The 18,450-nt window shown below is 34.5% G+C and overlaps 1 protein-coding gene across 1 annotated transcript in view; it reads left to right on the top strand.

Moving 5' to 3' along the window:
- The window catches only part of COL24A1 (collagen type XXIV alpha 1 chain), a 398,425-nt gene that overhangs the window by 293,521 nt on the left and 86,454 nt on the right, over positions 1–18,450 (top strand). The window contains exons 38-42 of the mRNA XM_015536213.2: positions 6,124–6,177; positions 7,805–7,912; positions 11,287–11,340; positions 11,599–11,652; positions 12,291–12,347. Of these exons, the coding sequence (XP_015391699.2) occupies positions 6,124–6,177; positions 7,805–7,912; positions 11,287–11,340; positions 11,599–11,652; positions 12,291–12,347 (327 nt within the window). The remainder of the gene's footprint in view (positions 1–6,123; positions 6,178–7,804; positions 7,913–11,286; positions 11,341–11,598; positions 11,653–12,290; positions 12,348–18,450) is intronic.

Below are 18,450 nucleotides of genomic sequence, written 5' to 3'. Positions count from 1 at the left end.
TGTAGGTAATGCTCAGACTCTTACAATGTTGCTTCTCAAATTTATCAGCTCTTGACCTCCCTCTTTTGCTCCTTTCCATTAGAGAGTCTGAGTGTCTGGTGATGGTAAGGATGTGGAGGCTTTGGATCTAGGTGCAGGTGTTTAAGATAGGGACCTAGTAATGTCCCTTGTCAGTTTGCTTACTGCCTACCCTGCTGGCCTCTGATGATGATGTCTGCAGCTAGTAATTTTCATTTCCTTTCTGGGAGAGGTTCCCTCTAATCAGCTTCCACTAATCTGCAGATCCCTCTCAAGTCTTCTGGATTCTCATTCAGCTCTAGCCCAGGAAGTCTGCTCATCAGCCATTATGACAGAGCCATGTCTTTCTAGAGTAATGACCACTCCCCCACCACACACATACACAAGCTCCCCAGGTATTTCTAAGTTGCCATCTACATCATATAGGAATCAAGGAGTAGGTTAGGAAAATTTAACAAATGTTTGTCATTTTGATTTTCCTAAGCATCCAAAGTGATATGGCCATAAACCAAGTGCTATCAAGAGAGAAGGTACCTTTCCTGCATCCTGAAGAGGTATTGGGGAACAAGAGTCTCACTTTGCCGAAACTCAGAAAGAGGAAAATCTGAACATCTAGGTCTCTCCCTCCCTTTTTGCGCTCCTGTATTCTCCTGGAGCCAAAAGAAAAACAACAACAACCTGGCTTTCTCTCTATTTCTCCTATGTCATATTCTCATCCTTTTATCACCTAGTAAAAAGCCTTAGAGTTCTATTTGCAGTAGATGGAAAATGCGTCTTCTCTATAATATAGGACAGCTCTGTATGCTGGGTGCTCCAAGGTCAACTTGTGAATTATTAAAGTTGGAAACAAAGAAAACAGAAAAATTTTCTTAATACATATAACCCTTGGACATATGACCCCCTCAAGCTATGAATAGGGTAAAGTCCATATATTCAAAAAGGCAAAATTGAAAAGCAATTTTGATAATTTTCAAAATACTGCCACATTATAGCAGAGTTGGAGAAGACAGGGAAGAGACAAGATTTAGGGATTTGAGGGGATAATTCAAGCGTTCAGTTTGGGGCACATAAAGTTTGAAATCCCTATTAGAAATTCAAAAAGATGTCAGTAGGTAGGATAACCAGAAGGTCAATGATACAGTCAGGACAGGTGACATAATTTTACGAATCATTAGAATATAAGGAGGTGTGGGGCTCCTGGGTGGCTCAGTCGATTAAGCGTCCGACTTCAGCTCAGGTCACGATCTCGCAGTCTGTGAGTTCGAGCCCCGCGTCGGGCTGTGGGCTGATGGCTCAGAGCCTGGAGCCTGCTTCCGATTCTGTGTCTCCCTCTGTCTCTGCCCCTCCCCCGTTCATGCTCTGTCTCTCTCTGTCTCAAAAATAAATAAAACGTTAAAAAAAAAATTAAAAAAAAAAAAAGAATATAAGGAGGTGTTATATAAGGAAGCCAAAAATTCAGGAAGCATGCTGCCATATTAACAAAACCTTAAAATTTTTCAAGAATGAAAAAAGGTTGAGATAAAATGAGCCATTGGATTATTGGATTTAGCTATATGAAGGTTACATGGTGACCTGAAAGGGAAGCAATTTCAGAGCTGTGGTAAGAACAAAAGCCCAAATGAAGAGGGAATGAGAAGTAAGAAAATAGTGACAATGAGCATAAACAGATCTTTCAAAAAGTTCTGCTGTCATGGGGAAGTAAAGATTGAACTAGAAAAGTACATGAGACATTGAATGAGTGAATAGAAAGGAAGGGAGGGAGGGACACGAGGTCAAGGAAGGGTTTTGTTTTTGTTTTTTAATGAGTCCTATCTAGCTTATTTAATTGCTGTCGGAAATGATGTAGTCAAGAGGAAAAAATTGATAGTGCAATTGTTAAGAGAAGGCCATGAAGGGAACATGGGCTTTAGATACAAGTGAGGCACTGGCTTCAGACAAGCAACAGGGAAACTTCTTCCTTTGTAAGAGAAGGGAGGCGGAATACGTGTGTGCATAAGGAGGTATGTCGGTAGATCGGGTGTGGGAAAGAGGAGGTGGCTCTTGTTTGATTGCTACTCTGTCTCAGTGCAGTATAAAGCAAGGTCATTCACTTGACACTGAGGCGAAAATGGAAGTTTGAAGAATGTGTAAGTCCTCTTGCAGACTAATGACAAATTTCTCAATTATACACGTTTGTGAGAGGCTTATCACTTTTATTTTTACATTCTCCGCAAGTTTTTGTTGGTATTTAAATATATAAACACTTACAGCAATGTCTAAACTGCATGGTGGTTGGCAGGTAACATTGCCGTGCAGTAGTGTTGGCCGACACCTGAATAGTTGGATTCATTGCACCTCATTGTGAGGTGCTGATATAAGAGGTCAGTGAATTCCCTCTTGTACAAGTATTGCAACAAAGGCCTCACATTTTTTAAAACTATACATTTAAGTCACATATTTACAAATTAAAGAATTAAAAATATGATCTCAATAAATGAAACAAAAAGCATTTAGTAAAATATAATATCCACGTTGACTATCATACTTAATGGTGAAACTTCAAAGAATGAGCAAAGATCACCACTATTCACCATTTCTATTCAACATTTACTCAGAAACCCAGCCAGTACGGTACAAGAGAAATAATCTACAGACAAATTATTAGAATTAAGGAGATTTTAGCAAGATGCTAAATATAAGAATATACAAAAATAGATTCCATTCTTCTTCACCAGCCACAAGCAGTTTAGAAAACGTTAAATAATATTTACTGGGGGTGCCTGAGTGGCTCAGTAGGTTGAGCATCCGATTCTTAATTTCAGCTCATGTCATGATCTCACAGTTCATGGGATTGAGCCCTGTATTGGGCTCTGCACTGACAGCATGGAGCCTGTTTGGGATTCTCTCTCCCTTTCTCTCTGCCCCTCCCCTGCTTGCTCTCTCCCTCTCTCTCAATAAATAAATAAACAAAAAAAACCCCTATTTATAATATAATCATCAACAAAATTAAACAACTAGAAATAAATCTAACAAAATATTTGCAGATTTTTGTCAAAAAAAATATGTTTATTAACAAAGACCTAAATAAATGGAGAGATATTTTATATTCATGGATAGGAGGACTCAATATCAAAAAATTATCAATTGTCCCCTAAATTAGTCTATAAATTCAATACAATTTTAGTCAAAATCCCTATAAGACTTTTTTTATAGGACCTGATTAATGAAAAGTGATTTTAAAATTCATATGAAAGAACAAAGGACCAATATCAAAACAATTTTCAAGAACAAATTACAAGGGTTGGGGCAGAGTGGTGTGTGGAAGGGAGAACTTGCCCTACCTGATACCGTAACTTATGATTGAAGCTAGAGTAATTTAATCAGTGTCATGTTCATTCACAGAAGACAAAGAGACCAATGGAAATAGAAGGTAACCTTGACTCAGAGCTTAGTATATTTTGAAACATGAAGTTTGATACACTGATCACAGATTGCAAATCATTAAGGAAAGGATGAAATATTCAATAAATGGTACTGGCCCAATTGGTTATCCAAATGGAAAACAAAATAAAATAAAACCACTCCTTCAAACCAGTGCACACACGCATGCAAAAGAATGAAATTCCAATTAAAGGCCTAATTGTGAAAATCAAAATGTTAAACATGAGAACATTTACAAGAACATTTTATGACCTCATGGAGGGAGGGGAAGCAATCAGGATCTCCTAAACACTGAAAAGAAGTAAGACAAGAAGAAAATACTGATGAATATGACCATGTTAAAATCACAAACTTATGTTAATCAGAAGTTATATTAAACAAAGTGAAAAAATATGCTGCAGGCTGAGAAGAGATCTGTGTTATATAGAATGAGCAAAATACAGGTATCAGGAATATATGTAAAAACTTTTATGGATAACTCAGTAAGTCCAGCTCAGGGGAATATTGAACAGAATCACATATAGATGTGAAATAACGGTGTGAATAGATAATCATTCCTCCTTAATAATCAGAAATATGCAAATTGAAAACACAAATAAAATATCATTTACCACAATGAAATGGACATATTTGAAGTCTGATAGTACCAAGCTTTACAGAAGATTTGAAGTAATTGGACTCTGAAACATGGGAATGGAAATTGACAAAACTACTTTGGAGAATAATTTTACATTCTCTTGTATACCTAAAGATGTACATATTCTACAACCCAGCAGTTTAACTTCCGGGACTATTCCATAAAAACAAAAACAAAACAACCACCTTTAACATGGCACATAGATGAGTTCACAAGCATTATCTGTAACAGGACAAAAAAAAAAAACAAAAAAAAAAAAAACACCAAAAATTCATCAGTAAGAAAGTGGTTAAATCAGCTCTGGTTTGATAAGAAAATAGAATCCCGTAGGATGAAAAACAGAAAGTGAGTAGATTAAAGACACTGATTAATTTCAAAAGCAAAATGTGTGTTAAAAAAGTTTCCAAAGAATGCATTAAGTATGCTTATTTAAAGTTTGAAAAGATGCAACATTACCACATACTGCTTGGAGATACATACAAATGGAGTAACGGTATAAAGAAATGCTTGGGAATGATAAATTGAGGAAAATGGTTGCACCGGAGTGAGGGGAGAGGGTAATGTGTTTGGAAAGGTATGTGTGCATATGGGACTTCAATTACATATGTATCTTCTCTTTCTTACAGTGGATGGTGGGTGCGTGGGTATTTATTGTACCTTCTAATATCTTTTTATATACATTCAAATGTTATATAATACACTTGAAAAAGGCAGCAGACGTTAGTGAGAACTAACACTGAGCTAAATTCTTCAGTTTAAAGTCCGGTTCGTTTTAGCTTTACATGCACTATCTCATTTAATCTTAATAACTCTTTGAAGAGGCATTGTTGTACTTCTTTTATAGAACAGGAAACTGAGGCCTTTAGAAGTTAAACAATCTACCTGTGGTCATATTGCTGTGAGGTGACAGAGCCAGACTATGAAACTAGCAGTCTGACTTTTAAAAGCTCACACCATTACCCTCTAATGAAAGTTAATCTGCCTCTTTTTAAAAGTCCATATTAACCACAAAGAAATCTCAGGTTAGTGCAACTATCATTTTGACCTCTGGATGCAGCTAGAACTACAGCAATAGAACTTAACCATTTTGGCTTCTAAATTCAGTGACTTTCTGAGGCTAGAAGAGCATTTACTGAGGAGCATAGGGCATGAGTCACTTCCTTAGGTATCTGTTTATTCGTTCAACAAATATTTATCAAGAGCCTCCATAGCACAGTGGTAAACCACAATTTATTTCTTGTCTACATCATTTTTGCAGTTTGCCAAGCTTTGGGACACAAATTTGAGGTTTCCATTTTCATTTCCAAACTAATGCAAGGAGTGCTGTGATTAATTGTTGGCCGTTTCAGAACTTGCACCCTGGCTTACTGTGGATCTCGTTTAAGCCTAATTACTGTTGACCTGCAAATTCACATGACATCTAAAATATTTTAGCCAATTTTACACACAAAAAAAAGTATGTATTGAAAACTTTCAGTCTACTTTGTCTGAATAAAATACAGATTAAAATGAAAATACTGTTTTAAAGTTGAATATGACTACTTCTTTTTTCTCCATCTATTTCCCTCTCTCCTTTTTTCCACAGACCAAAGAAAACCTCCTTAATCTACTACTCCAATAAGATCTTGAGATTCTTCTTCACCATGTTTTATATATATATTTTATAATCCTATACATTCAACAAGATGTTGAACCCACAGTAGTAGCTCATAGAACTGCTAAAATTAAAATGGATGCATTGGGTTTAGTTTAATTACAGTCTCACTAATTAAAATGGTGATGAAACCAGATAATTTTCTTCCTATAATAAAGAACAGTTTAATTTTGTCTATCTTGACCAGTTTGTATATGTAAATTTTACTCATTAGTAACAGACCGCTAAATCATCATGACCTATTTTTAGATAATTATGCAAACACAATATTGTTGAAAAGTAACCCTCATTTTTACATAATGTTCAATTCAGTGATTATGTGATGTAAGTATTTAAATATGCCATCTAGTCCTTTCTTTAACAATTTATTTTCTTTTTTATATTGGACATTCAGGGATCTGAAGGAATTGTGGGAATTCCAGGGCAAAGAGGTCGCCCAGGCAAAAAGGTAATTTTTTTTTTACATCTTTTTAAGGCTTCCTTGCTTCTGATGTGCTGCGAGCTCCATAGAATGCTGTGATATTTTTATTTGCATGAGATATATGGTAATAAAGAAATATAAATTTGGTTTTAAAAGGCACATTTATATAAATTAATATTTAACTCTACTTAGGAGTATTTATCGCCTTGATTATTTGAAGGCAACTGTCCCACTCTGTAGTTTCTGTGAAGATATTTGCCTTTTCTTCTCCTGTTTGCCAAAAATTCTTCAGTAGACTTTGGGCAGGAAAAGAGAGAAAAGGAAAATACTACACCATTTGTGTATTAGTAACAACTTTAGTAAAACGTTTAGGGGAAAAGATTATGATTGAGATTGTTTCTGGGTTTATTAGTACTATGTTTATCTAAATTGAAAAGGTTAATTATTTTATCTTTCCCATATATTGACTTAGAAACACACATCCAGAATATGGTTTATATGTTTCTTTTATATCTTACTAAAATGAAAATGTATAAAGTTCTGGAACATTATAATGAAAAATTAATCTCTGTATGGGGCCAATAATTTGTTCAAGTATGATTTTCTTATTCAAATACAACAGTTCTGAATATATGACTATAATTAGCTTCAAATCACACCATATCTAGTTCCCAAAGTCTAATTTTATCATTTTTACTAACATACACCCAGCCTATCTTTGTCATAATGTAGAGACAGGATTAGTTAGAATAAGAAGTAAGGAAAAATGAATGAGGTGAATTTTAGTAGCCATTCTTACCCATGAAAATAACCCCAATACTGAAGTCTCTTTTCATCATATTTGATGTTATATCTAAAATCAACATTAGAAGTGGGACAGTATAATTCTTTACAGTAGCCTGCATCCCTGGGAATTATTATGAATACCAAAAACTTCCTTCCTGACTATGATCACAGTCTAGTTTTTCTTTGTATCTACTTTATTGTCTACAGCAGAACAGATTGGTTCCCACTTTCAGAAAATGAATTATAGCACTTAAAGTTGTTTAAAAGCAGCCATATTTTGGTGGTAGAGAATGATCAGTCAGCTTGACAGAAAACAGAAGATAACTAGTTTTCAGAAGGATGTTAAATGATACAAATATGTTATGGATTTTTAAAGGCAGACTCCAAGCCACTGAATATACAGAAACATACACTGGAAACTGTATACACTAAATAGATCTTTGTGGGATTGAAATTGTGTATAGAAGCAGGTTTCTTATACAGTCTATGTTTTCTCATGATAACAAGAAATACATGCATACATACATACATACATATATACCTAACAAATTCAAAATAAAAAAATTGGTTATTGGTAATTCAACGTGAACACCAGATCTCCCCTGCTTGTTTGGCCAAAATTATATTTTTTTAATGTTCTTTCTCCTAAATTACTTTCAGTTATATCTTTCAGATAACCTAGGTGGTGATGGTATGTTATTATTGTCAGTGGCAGTCTCTACCACCAGCTAGGTAAACCCAAGTTACTATTTACAGAATTTTGCTTACAGACTATCCTCCAGTGTCATTCAGGTATATGATATAGTTAATTCATCTAGGTAAAAATTTGTTTTTTCCCACTTTTCTCTCTTACTAACGACATCCACAGGGTGAAAAAGGACAAATAGGGCCCACCGGAGAAATTGGAAGCAGAGGTGCTCCCGGACAAATTGGGGAAAGTGGTCCTAAGGGTGCCAGAGGAACGAGAGGTGCTGTGGTTAGTATTTGATTTATTTCCAGACCTGAGTTCACTGTGGATGGAAAAGAAATGTATCCATGTCCTTAAAGTTTCATCCCTTGATTAATTTTACAGAGAAAGCAATAGTTCCATTGAAAATAATCTACCTCCATGAGCTGTGGAGAACTGTAAGCATTCCACAGTACTTAAATGGCTTAGTGGTTTCTGGACATGAAAAAGGGAAAGGGGAAAAAACTCAAAATGGAAATAAAATGTGAAATGAAGTTTTAAAAACTCAGATTATAACTCTTAACCTAAGTGGGAAAGTTTATATGACTTGCACTTAAAATAAGAATTTAATATCTGTATGAAACTATGCTGTCAGGATTGGCATATTGCTTTTGAAAATTAGATTTACTTAAAAATGATTTTTCTTTATAAGCTTGGACTCTACATCCTCATGGAGATTTTTTTTTTAAACCAGCTCTGATCAATATCTGTAACATCTAATAATATTTAATCTTTTGCATGAACTTTATATAATGTTGGAAACAAGGGTAGCATAAATACTTCTGAACCTATAATAGCAAAATTTTATTGCTAATATATTTGGACCTGTTTAGAAAGTCACAGCATGAGAGATGCAGAGTATTTGAATTATTAAACTTAGTGTTTTCACTATTTCATAAGCTTATCTACAAAATGCATGTGTATTTCCTAGTCTCCATTAAATGTCACAAATGCTAGACTTTTCACCAAAGCCTTCTTGAGAGCATTGTATAATTCATCAGTTGTCTGAGGAAAGTTTATCTCAGGCTCATTTGACATACTCGTCTTACCACTTCAGGTCTTTCTTCCTTTGATTTAAATTACTAATATTTTTCTGATTTGGGCTTGTATTTACAAACTTTATTTAATATGATTAATTTTTAACAAACATGGAAACTAATCCAGAGTGTTGCCTTCAAAGTAGGTTCCTACTTTGGATTTTGTCTAAAGAGAATATTCACTTTAAAAATATTGACACATGTTCTCCAACTGCCTCCCCAAAAGGTTTCATCCAATATACACTCCCACCACCAATACTTCATGTTAACCCTTTTGATGTCTGACAATCTGATAAATGAGAACATGTGTCTCATTTTCTTTCTGTTTATATCTCCCCGATTACAATTAAGTGATTTTTTTTCCTGGAAATTGCCTTTACATATTCACTTTACATTATTTACATTAGATTGCTGTCTTTTTCTTATTAAACTGTAGTAACTCCTTATATATTTTAGATTATATATATATATATATATATATATATATATATATATATATGATGTTTATTTAGTTTGGAGAGAGAGACAGACAGAGAGAGACAGAGCATGATGGGGGAGGGGCAGAGAAAGAGGGAGACACAGAATCCAAAGCAGGCTCCAGGCTCCACGCTGTCAGCACAGAGCCCAATGCAGGGCTTGAACTCACAAGTAGTTGAGATCATGACCTGAGCCCAAGTCAGACACTTAACTGACTGAGCCACCCAGGCGTCCCTTAGATAATATATTTTTGTTAAATTTGTTACAAAATGTATTATAAATACAATTTCTCTTTCTGTCATTTAACATTTAGTGTTGTTTGTTTGATATCTTTTTGCTGGAGATTTTAATTATTATATACTCAAATTTGTCACTCCTTTACTTTACAGGTTTTATTTCTTCATTAGAAATGCCTTCCCTACCTAAAGTATATAAAAATACTCTTCCATATCCTTCTTCTAATTCTTTTATAGCTTTATTTTTATTCCTAACTCATATGAAGTTTATTATTTTGCTGTGAAATAAGTTGTAAAGAACTTGATTTTCTTTTTTCCAAGTAGATTTTCAGTTGTTTCAAAATCATTTAATAAATAGTCACTCTGTATCCCACTAAATTAAACTCTCAAATATTTATTGACCTGTTTTCATTCTCTCTGTTTTCTTCTGTCAATCTGTTAGCCTATTTTTGGGTTCAGTACCACACTATTTAATTGTTATATTATTATAGTACTTTTGAGAAGAGCAAGTATTCCATAATTCATTTTTCTGAAAAGTTCAGCTCTTACTTTAATTCTCTCTTCCATGTGAACTTTAAAATCAGCTCTTCATGTTCCTTTAACATTGAATCTTTCAGTAGAGAAGCAGTATATGTCTTTCTATTTACTTACATCATCTTATATGTCCTTTAATAAAGTTTTGTTATTTCCTTTATTCTGTTCTTACCTCTATCCTGTTAGATTTATTGTTGGTTTCTTATGGACTTTATGATTTATGATGCAATCTTTTTTCCATTATATCTTTTTATTGGTGCTATATAAGAAATCTACTTACTTTTATGTTTTAACTTTATATCCACTTAAATGATAGGTGGTTCTCATGGGTTCTTTGGGTAAATAATCATATTTAGAACTTCTGGTTAATCTGATATTTGGTTAGGCATGAACCTATTCTGTGCCTTAATTTTCTCCTCTCCTATTTAGTTTCAAACTTAAATAGGAGAATTGGTGTGGAAATTTTTGGTAGTATGAAAGGTAAGACATTTTTAGGATTATTATTTTTGCTCTTTTTAGTTGTCTGAGTCACATTTTCAGTACTTTAAAGGCATTTATGAATAACCCTTAAATTATATAGTATCCTCATCTGCAAAATATTGATAATAAGAGCAATAACAGAGTGATTATCACACATAAGTTGCCAACTATTTCTACTTTAACAACTTTGACCAGAGCTGAAACTTTTCTTCATCAAAGCATCTGAAACTATCAATGAGTATGGAGTTCTCCATGATCCCATCATGATAATATCAAAAACTTTCAGGCTATACTCTAATATTCAGTGAGGCACATCTACCATAAACTTGGACCAGATATAAGGGCACCTGGCTGGCTCATTTGGTTAAGCGTCTGACTTCAACTTAGGTCATGATCTCATGGTTTGTGATTTCGGGCTCTGTGCTGACAGCTCAGAGCCTGGAACCTGCTTCAGATTCTGTGTCTCCCTCTCTCTCTCTCTCTCTGCCCTTCCCCTGTCCTCTCTCCCTCTCTCAAAAATAAGTAAACATTAAAAATATATATATACTATAAACTTTGACAGATACACATTACATTTCCAAGAACTTGCTGAAAACCTATAGGGTTCTGACAACTGAAAGTATTTTTCTTAATATGATTAAGAATATTTATACCAGAAGTAAACTGAAGAGACATTTTTTTTTTGGTGGGACTTTTGTAGTTCAGAAGAACAATAAGAGAAGTTAGAATGTTATTTCTTGTTTTCCCATTTCAGACTAAGTAAAATATTCGGAAATTCTAAATTTTAAGTAATCAGAGTACAAGTGTAATGATTCAAGCAGTTGGCTATTTTCTCTCTAATATTTACTTTGCTTTTTAGGGACATTTAGGATTGATGGGACCTGATGGAGAACCAGGAATTCCAGGATATAGGGTAATCATTTCTAACTGGAAATTAAAATGTGTGTATTTGCATGAAAATGGTTATATAAAGATGTCATTCCAATTATGCAGATTAAGATGAAATCTCACCAATAAACCTTGCTACTGCATTTAGGCTTCATCCCCCTAGAGAATGAATCTTGTTTTTCTTTCAGAATAGTGCAGTATCTAATGGTATGTCCTTGGTGGTATTAGGTAGAAACATGCACAAATGATACAGAGAATGTCTACATTCTTGTCCTTTTGTTAGGGCCACCAGGGCCAACCAGGCCTTTCTGGGCTGCCAGGACCTAAAGGAGAAAAGGTATGTGTATATATTGACTTTGCAATCCTAAAGTTAAATATTTAATTTTTGTGTTCTTTCTGAAAGTGTGCATGGAAACATTTTCAAAGAATAAAAGAAAACACTTTTCAATTTGGGAAGTATTGCAAATTCTAGAAGGTAAATAACAAGAGATGAAAATTTAAGTCATTAAAATGTCTTCAATAGACTGTTTCAAGATATTCATGAAATAATATATGGTAAAGTACTTTGTAATCTATAAAGCTTTGTAAACTTTAATTACTTGTTGAAACAGATTGTGAGACTCTAGATTAAATGACCAGTATGTTTATAGTGAAATTTATAGTAAAATTGTTCTGGGTTAAGAATAACTATAATAATACTACTCTTAATTTGCAAGATCACTGGAAACCTGAAACTTTGAACAAATTCCTAAACTGCTCTGTATGTAATTAAAGCTGATAGACACTTCTGAGAACCATATAGGAATTACAACTGTATAAAATATCCTGTGCTAAGTTTTGTAGGTAAAGTTTTCCATTTAAAAAAGATAAAGCCAGATTGTAGGTGTCATAACATATTAGACAATGATAAGCGACATATTTCAAAGTTTATTTTATTAATTTGATTTTGTTTGTAAATAATTATCTTCATTATAGGGTTATCCAGGAGAAGATAGCACAGTGCTAGGACCACCTGGGCCTCGAGGTGAACCAGTAGGTCTTTTTCTAAAATTATTTTGATGTTTCAAGATAAAATGCAATGAATATAATAGATTCATATAACCAATCACATCTTTTCAGGGAGTTTTATTCTGTTAGTTTCATAACATGGTTTTGTAGGCACATACTATTTATAGTTGTATTATCTAAATGTAAAATCTATTTATATCCAAGTCAAGATCCTTAGCATAATATATAGTTTAATTACGGTGACTTTCCAAATCTAACTTTCAGCATGAAATGCACTATAACAACCTTTTGCAGAGATTATCAAAATACTATACTCTAGATATTTTAGGGCAGACATTTCTTCAATAATCAAATTCATGGGGCGCCTGGGTGGCTCAGTTGGTTAAGCATCTGACTTTGGCTCAGGTCTTGATCTCACAGTCCATGGATCTGAGTCCTGCATCAGGTTTTGTGCTAACAGTTTAGAGCTTGGAGCCTGCTTTGGATTCTGTGTCTCCTTCTCTCTCTGCCTTTCCCCTGCTCACTCTCTCTCTCTCTCTCTCTCTCAAAAGTAAATAAATAGTAAAAACATGTTTAAAAAATCATCAAATTCATATTTATTTCTGAGTATTAAAAAAATCTGACCTGTATACTTTTTTATAGTAATTTACATATAGTTACCAAATGACTTTAAAACTTTATCAGTTATCATAACCAATACCCTTTGAAGATCACTGATCCATAGTCTTCTAATTAAGTATCTGAAGGTTAACTATAAACTCTGTTTTGAAAAGTTATTATAGGTGAACTTGGGTGGTTCAGTTGGTTGAGCATCTGACTTCAGCTCAGCTCACGATCTCCAAGTTTGTGGGTTCAAGCCCCACGTCAGGCTCTGTGCTGACAGCTCTGAGCCTAGAGCCTGCTTCAGATTCTGTGTCTCCCTCTCTTTCTGCCCCTCCCCCACTCTCTCTCTCTCTCTCTCTCTCTCTCTCTCTCAAAAATAAACATTAAAAATATATGTTAAAAAAAAGAAAAGTAGCTATTGTAGCTTTGATTATCTGAATGACCATCTCTATATTCATATTTTATGAAAATAATCTTATAGGGCATATGTAAATTAAATAGGTAGAATAAAAGTGTTTAACTCATAGAAATAAATATAATTGGTTTGATTTTCAATTTTCTACATGATATCATATAAGATTTTAAAAATCCTAGGGGTGCCTAGGTGGCTAAGTCGGTTAAGCATCTGACTTTGCTAAGGTCATGATCTCATGGTTCATGGGTTCAAGCCCCGCTTTGGGCTCTGTGCTAACAGCTCAGAGTCTGGAGCTTGCTTTGGATTCTGTGTCTCCCTCTCTCTCTGCCCCTCCCCCGGCTCATGCTCTGTCTCTTTTTCTCTCTCCTAAAAATAAATAAACATTAAAAAATATGTTTAAATACTAAAGCAGAAGGATCACATTATTTAGTTACTTCTGGTGCTTTGATCTGGCTCTTTGGAGATGAGTGAAAGTTATATTTTGTTTTAGAAATACAAAAGATTTTAGAATTATTCTGGTTAAATCAAGCCATCTCATATAGAGGCATACTTATCTATAAAATATATATAAGGTTTTTATCAAATATGTTCTAGTCTCTCTAAAGCCCTGACAGGGAAAAATATGGGAATAATGCAAAAACTTAACAGCAAATGGAAACATATGGGCAAATAGTGTATAAAAGTGCTTGTTTTTTCCCCAGATTCAAGTATGCCAGAATCAAAGAATGTCACTAAAATATAATAAATATATTAAAAGTTTAGCATAACAATCATTATTTTGTCTAGTAGACATAAAACAGGTGTGAAACTTAAACCAAGAATATTATAAATCATTAAAACAGTCAGAGATTATTGTCCTTACATTATGTCAAATATCTTTACTCATATAGGAATAAGTTAAAATTTTTCAATCAATTGTCCTCATCAATTTTATGGTTTTCACAAAGATTTCAATTTGACTTTCTTTTTAGACAGTAGGTCCTCGTATGCAAAAATTGCTTTTCCAAGTATATTTTACACTAGATAATTTGAATAGTTTATCATATCAAAGAATTTATATTAGGAATATTTGAAAAAAAGTTAAAAGTGTAGGTTTATTAACTACTACCATACAGATTAAAATAAATAGATGCAATTTTTATTAGGTTAATTTATATCTTAAAAATTAAAAAGAATAAACAACAGAGTTTCTGATCAAGAATGTTAAAGTAGGTAGCTATTAGATGCTTTTAAAAAGATCATTAAACAGTGTCTCCCAAAACAGCTCCCATCCTGCCACACCCTGCAGGCGGCCTTGCCCAGGACTGGTGCTCTCCAAAGTAACTCTTGTCCCAACACACCAAACGAGTAGTTTTGGCCTGGACTGGCGCCCTTCCAGTGTGGCTCCTGACAGGAACAAGGGGCAAGGCCCACCCATCAGTATGCCTACAACAGTCCTGGCCTGACCTCATAGCCAGGCACACCAGGGGCTATCCCACCCACCAGCACACCCACAGCCGCCACAGCCAGGCCTCTCAGCCAGCCATGTCAGGAGCCAGTCCTGCCCACCAGTGTGCCCACAGCAGTTGTGGCCAGTCATTGCAGCCAATGGGCCAGGAGCCAGCCCCACTCACAAGCATGCCAGCAATAAGAAGGCACAAAGAGACTACACAGGGCACTCCTGGAGCACCTGGTTCTGGTGACAAAGGAGGAGTGTGCTTCTAAGGCCCAAAGGACACCTTCTATATGACACCACTCCATCAAGACCATGAGGCATAGCTGATCTACCTAATACATAGAAACACACACAGTGAGTCAGGCCTAACAAGGAGACAGGAGGACATTCCAAATAAAATAAGACAAAACCTCAGGAAGGAACCAAACGAAACAGAGATAAGCAATCTGCCTGATAAAGAATTCAAAGTAATGGTCATAAAGATGCTCATGGAACTCAGGAGAAGAGTAGTTGAACAATGAGAAATTCAACAAAGAGGTAGAAAAATATAAAAAATAACTAATCATAACTTAAGAATTCAATAGCTGAAATGAAAAAAAAAATACACTAGGGAGAACAATGGCAGATTAAAGGATATAGACAGGTCAGCGATCTGGAAGACAAGGTAGTGGAAGTCATCCAAACTGAAGAGTAAAAAGAAAGAAGGTTAAGAAAGAGGATAGTTTAAGGAAACTCTTGGACAATAAATATCAACAGAAGTCTTATAAAATAGACTTTAAAGCAAAGAGTGTAACAAGACAAAAGGAAGAAATAATAAATGAAAACTTCCCTAACCTGGGGAAAGAAACAAACATCCAGCTGCAAATGCACAGAGAGCTCCAAACAAGATGAACCCAAAGAGGTTCACACCAACAGAGAGTAAGTAAATTGTCAAAAATTAAAGGTAAGGAGAGAATCTTAAAAACAGCAAGAGTAAAGCAACTGGTTACTTACAAGGTAACACCTATAAGATCATCAGCTGATTTTTCAGCAGAAATTTTGTAGGCCAGAAAGGAGAGGCCTGATATACTCAAAGTGCTGAAAGGAAAAATCTACAACCAGAATACACTTCCTGGAAAGATTGTCATTCAGAATTAAAGAGATAAAGAGTTTCCCAGACAAATGAAAGTTAAAGGAATTCATCACCACTAAACTGGACTTACAAGAGAGGTTAAAGGGACTTCTTAAAATGGAAAAGAAAACACCATAAATAGAGGTAAAAAAAAATTATGAAAGAAAAAGGCTCATTGGTAAAAGCAAACATACAGTAAAGAGAGTGGATCGACTACTTATAAAGCTGGTATGAAGGTTAAAGGACAAAAGTAGAAAAAACAACTATATCTACAATAATTACCTAAGGGATATACAAAATAAAAATATGTAAATTATGGCACCAAATACACAAAACATGGGGAGAGGGGAATAAAAAACGTAGGGCTTTTAGAATGTGTTTGAACTTAAGTGACCATCAACTTAAAATAGACTGCTATGTACATAGGGTGTTATATACGTAACTCATGGAAACCTCAAACCAAAACCTACAATAGATTCACAAAAAAATAAAGAAAAAGGGATCCAAACATAACACTAAAGAAAATCATCAAATCACAAAGGAAGAGAGCAAGAGAGGAACAGAAAAGAACTACATATACAAACCAGAAAACAGTTAACAAAATGGCACTAAGTACATACCTATCAGTTGATACTTTAAATGTAAATGGATTAGATGTTCCAATCAAAAGACATAGGGTGACTGAATGGATAAGAAAAATAAGACCCATTTCAGGGCACCTGGGTGGCTCAGTCAGTTAAGTGACTTCAGCTCAGGTCATGATTTCAAGTCTGTGAGTTCGAGCCCCACATCAGGGTCTGTGCTGACAGCTCAGAGCCTGTAGCGTGCTTCAGATTCTGTGTGTGTGTGTGTGTCTCTCTCTGCCCCTCCCCCACTCGAACGCTGTGTCTCCCTGTCTCTCTCTCAAAAATAAAGAAACATTTAAAAAATTAAAAAAAAAAAAGACCCATCTATATGCTGCCTACAAGAGACTCACTTCAGACCCAAAGACACACACAGACTGAAAGTGAAAGGATAGAAAAAAATACTCCATTCAAGTGGAAATGAAAAAAAAAATAAACCAGGGGTATCATATCAGATAAAATAGACTTTAAAATTAACACTGTAACAAGACAAAAGGAAGGGCACTACATGATGATAAAGGGTTCAATTCAACAAGAGGATATAACAATTATAAATATCTATGCACCCAACTTAGAAACACTTAAATTTAAAAAGCAGATATTAACAAACATCAAGGGAGAAATTGATAGTAGTACAATAGGAGTAGGACACTTTAATACTCCACTTACGTCTATAGATGGATCATCCAGACAGAAAGTCAATAAGTAAATAGTAACCTTAAATAACACATTAGACCAGAGGGACCTAATAGGTATATACAGAACAGTCCATTCAAAAACAGCAGAATATGCATTCTTTTCAAGTGCACATAGAACATTATCTAGGAAAAATCACATGTTAGACCACAAAAAACATCTTAATAAATTTAAGAATATTGAAATCATATCAAGCATCTTTTGTGATCACAATGATATGAAACTAGAAATAAATACCAAGAAAAAAATGGAGAAAATATACAAGTACATGGAAGCTAAACAACATTCTGCTAACTAAACATTAGTTTTGTTTGAAGACAAATGGAAATAAAAGCACAGCATCCCCAAATCTACTACAAACAGGTTTGCCAAGAAATTGGCCAACCTAGAAAAAAAAAAGATAAAATCCTAAACCCTTATAATCTTCCAAAACTGAATCAGGAAGAAATAGAAATCTGAACAGACTGATTACTGGTAATGAAAATGAATCAGTAACCAAAAAACTCCCAATAAACCAAACTCAGGGACCAGATGGCTTCACAGGTGAATTTTTCCAAACATTTAAGGAAGTGTTTATACCTATCCTTCTCAAACTATTCAAGAAAAATTAGAGGAAGGAATGCTTTCACATTCATTCTATGAGGCTAGCATAGAAAAGACAGTACAAAACTCAACAAAACTCTCAAACTATTCAAGAAAAAGTAGAGGAAGGAATGCTTTCACATTCATTCCATGAGGCTAGCATAGAAAAGACAGTACAAAAAAGGAAAGTATAGGCCAATATCCCTGAAGAACATAGATACAAAAATTTTCAACAAAATATTAGCAAAAAAAAATTCAGCAATACATTAAAGGGATCATATTCCACAATCAAATAAGATTTATTCCAGGGATGCAAGGATGATTCAGTATTTGCAAATCAATTAACTTGATACACCACATTAACAAAATGAAGGCTAAAAATCATGATCTTCTCAATAGATGCAGAAAAAGCATTTGACAAAATTCAACATCCACTTATGATGAAAACTCTCAATAAATTCCTTAACATAAGAAATGCCATGTATGGCAAACCCACAACTAGCATCATACTCAATGGTGGAAAGCTGAAAGCTTTTCCTCCAAGATCAGGAATAATAGAAAGATGCCTACTCTCACCACTTTTATTCAACATAGTACTGGAAATGTCAGCTATAGAAATAAGAGAAGAAAAAGAAAGGAAAGACATCCACATTGGTAAGACA

Source organism: Panthera tigris, chromosome C1 (genome assembly GCF_018350195.1).
Source record: "Panthera tigris isolate Pti1 chromosome C1, P.tigris_Pti1_mat1.1, whole genome shotgun sequence".
Taxonomy (NCBI): domain Eukaryota; kingdom Metazoa; phylum Chordata; class Mammalia; order Carnivora; family Felidae; genus Panthera; species Panthera tigris.
Note: the sequence above shows the minus strand (reverse complement) of the source record. Positions and strands in the feature narration are given on the sequence as shown.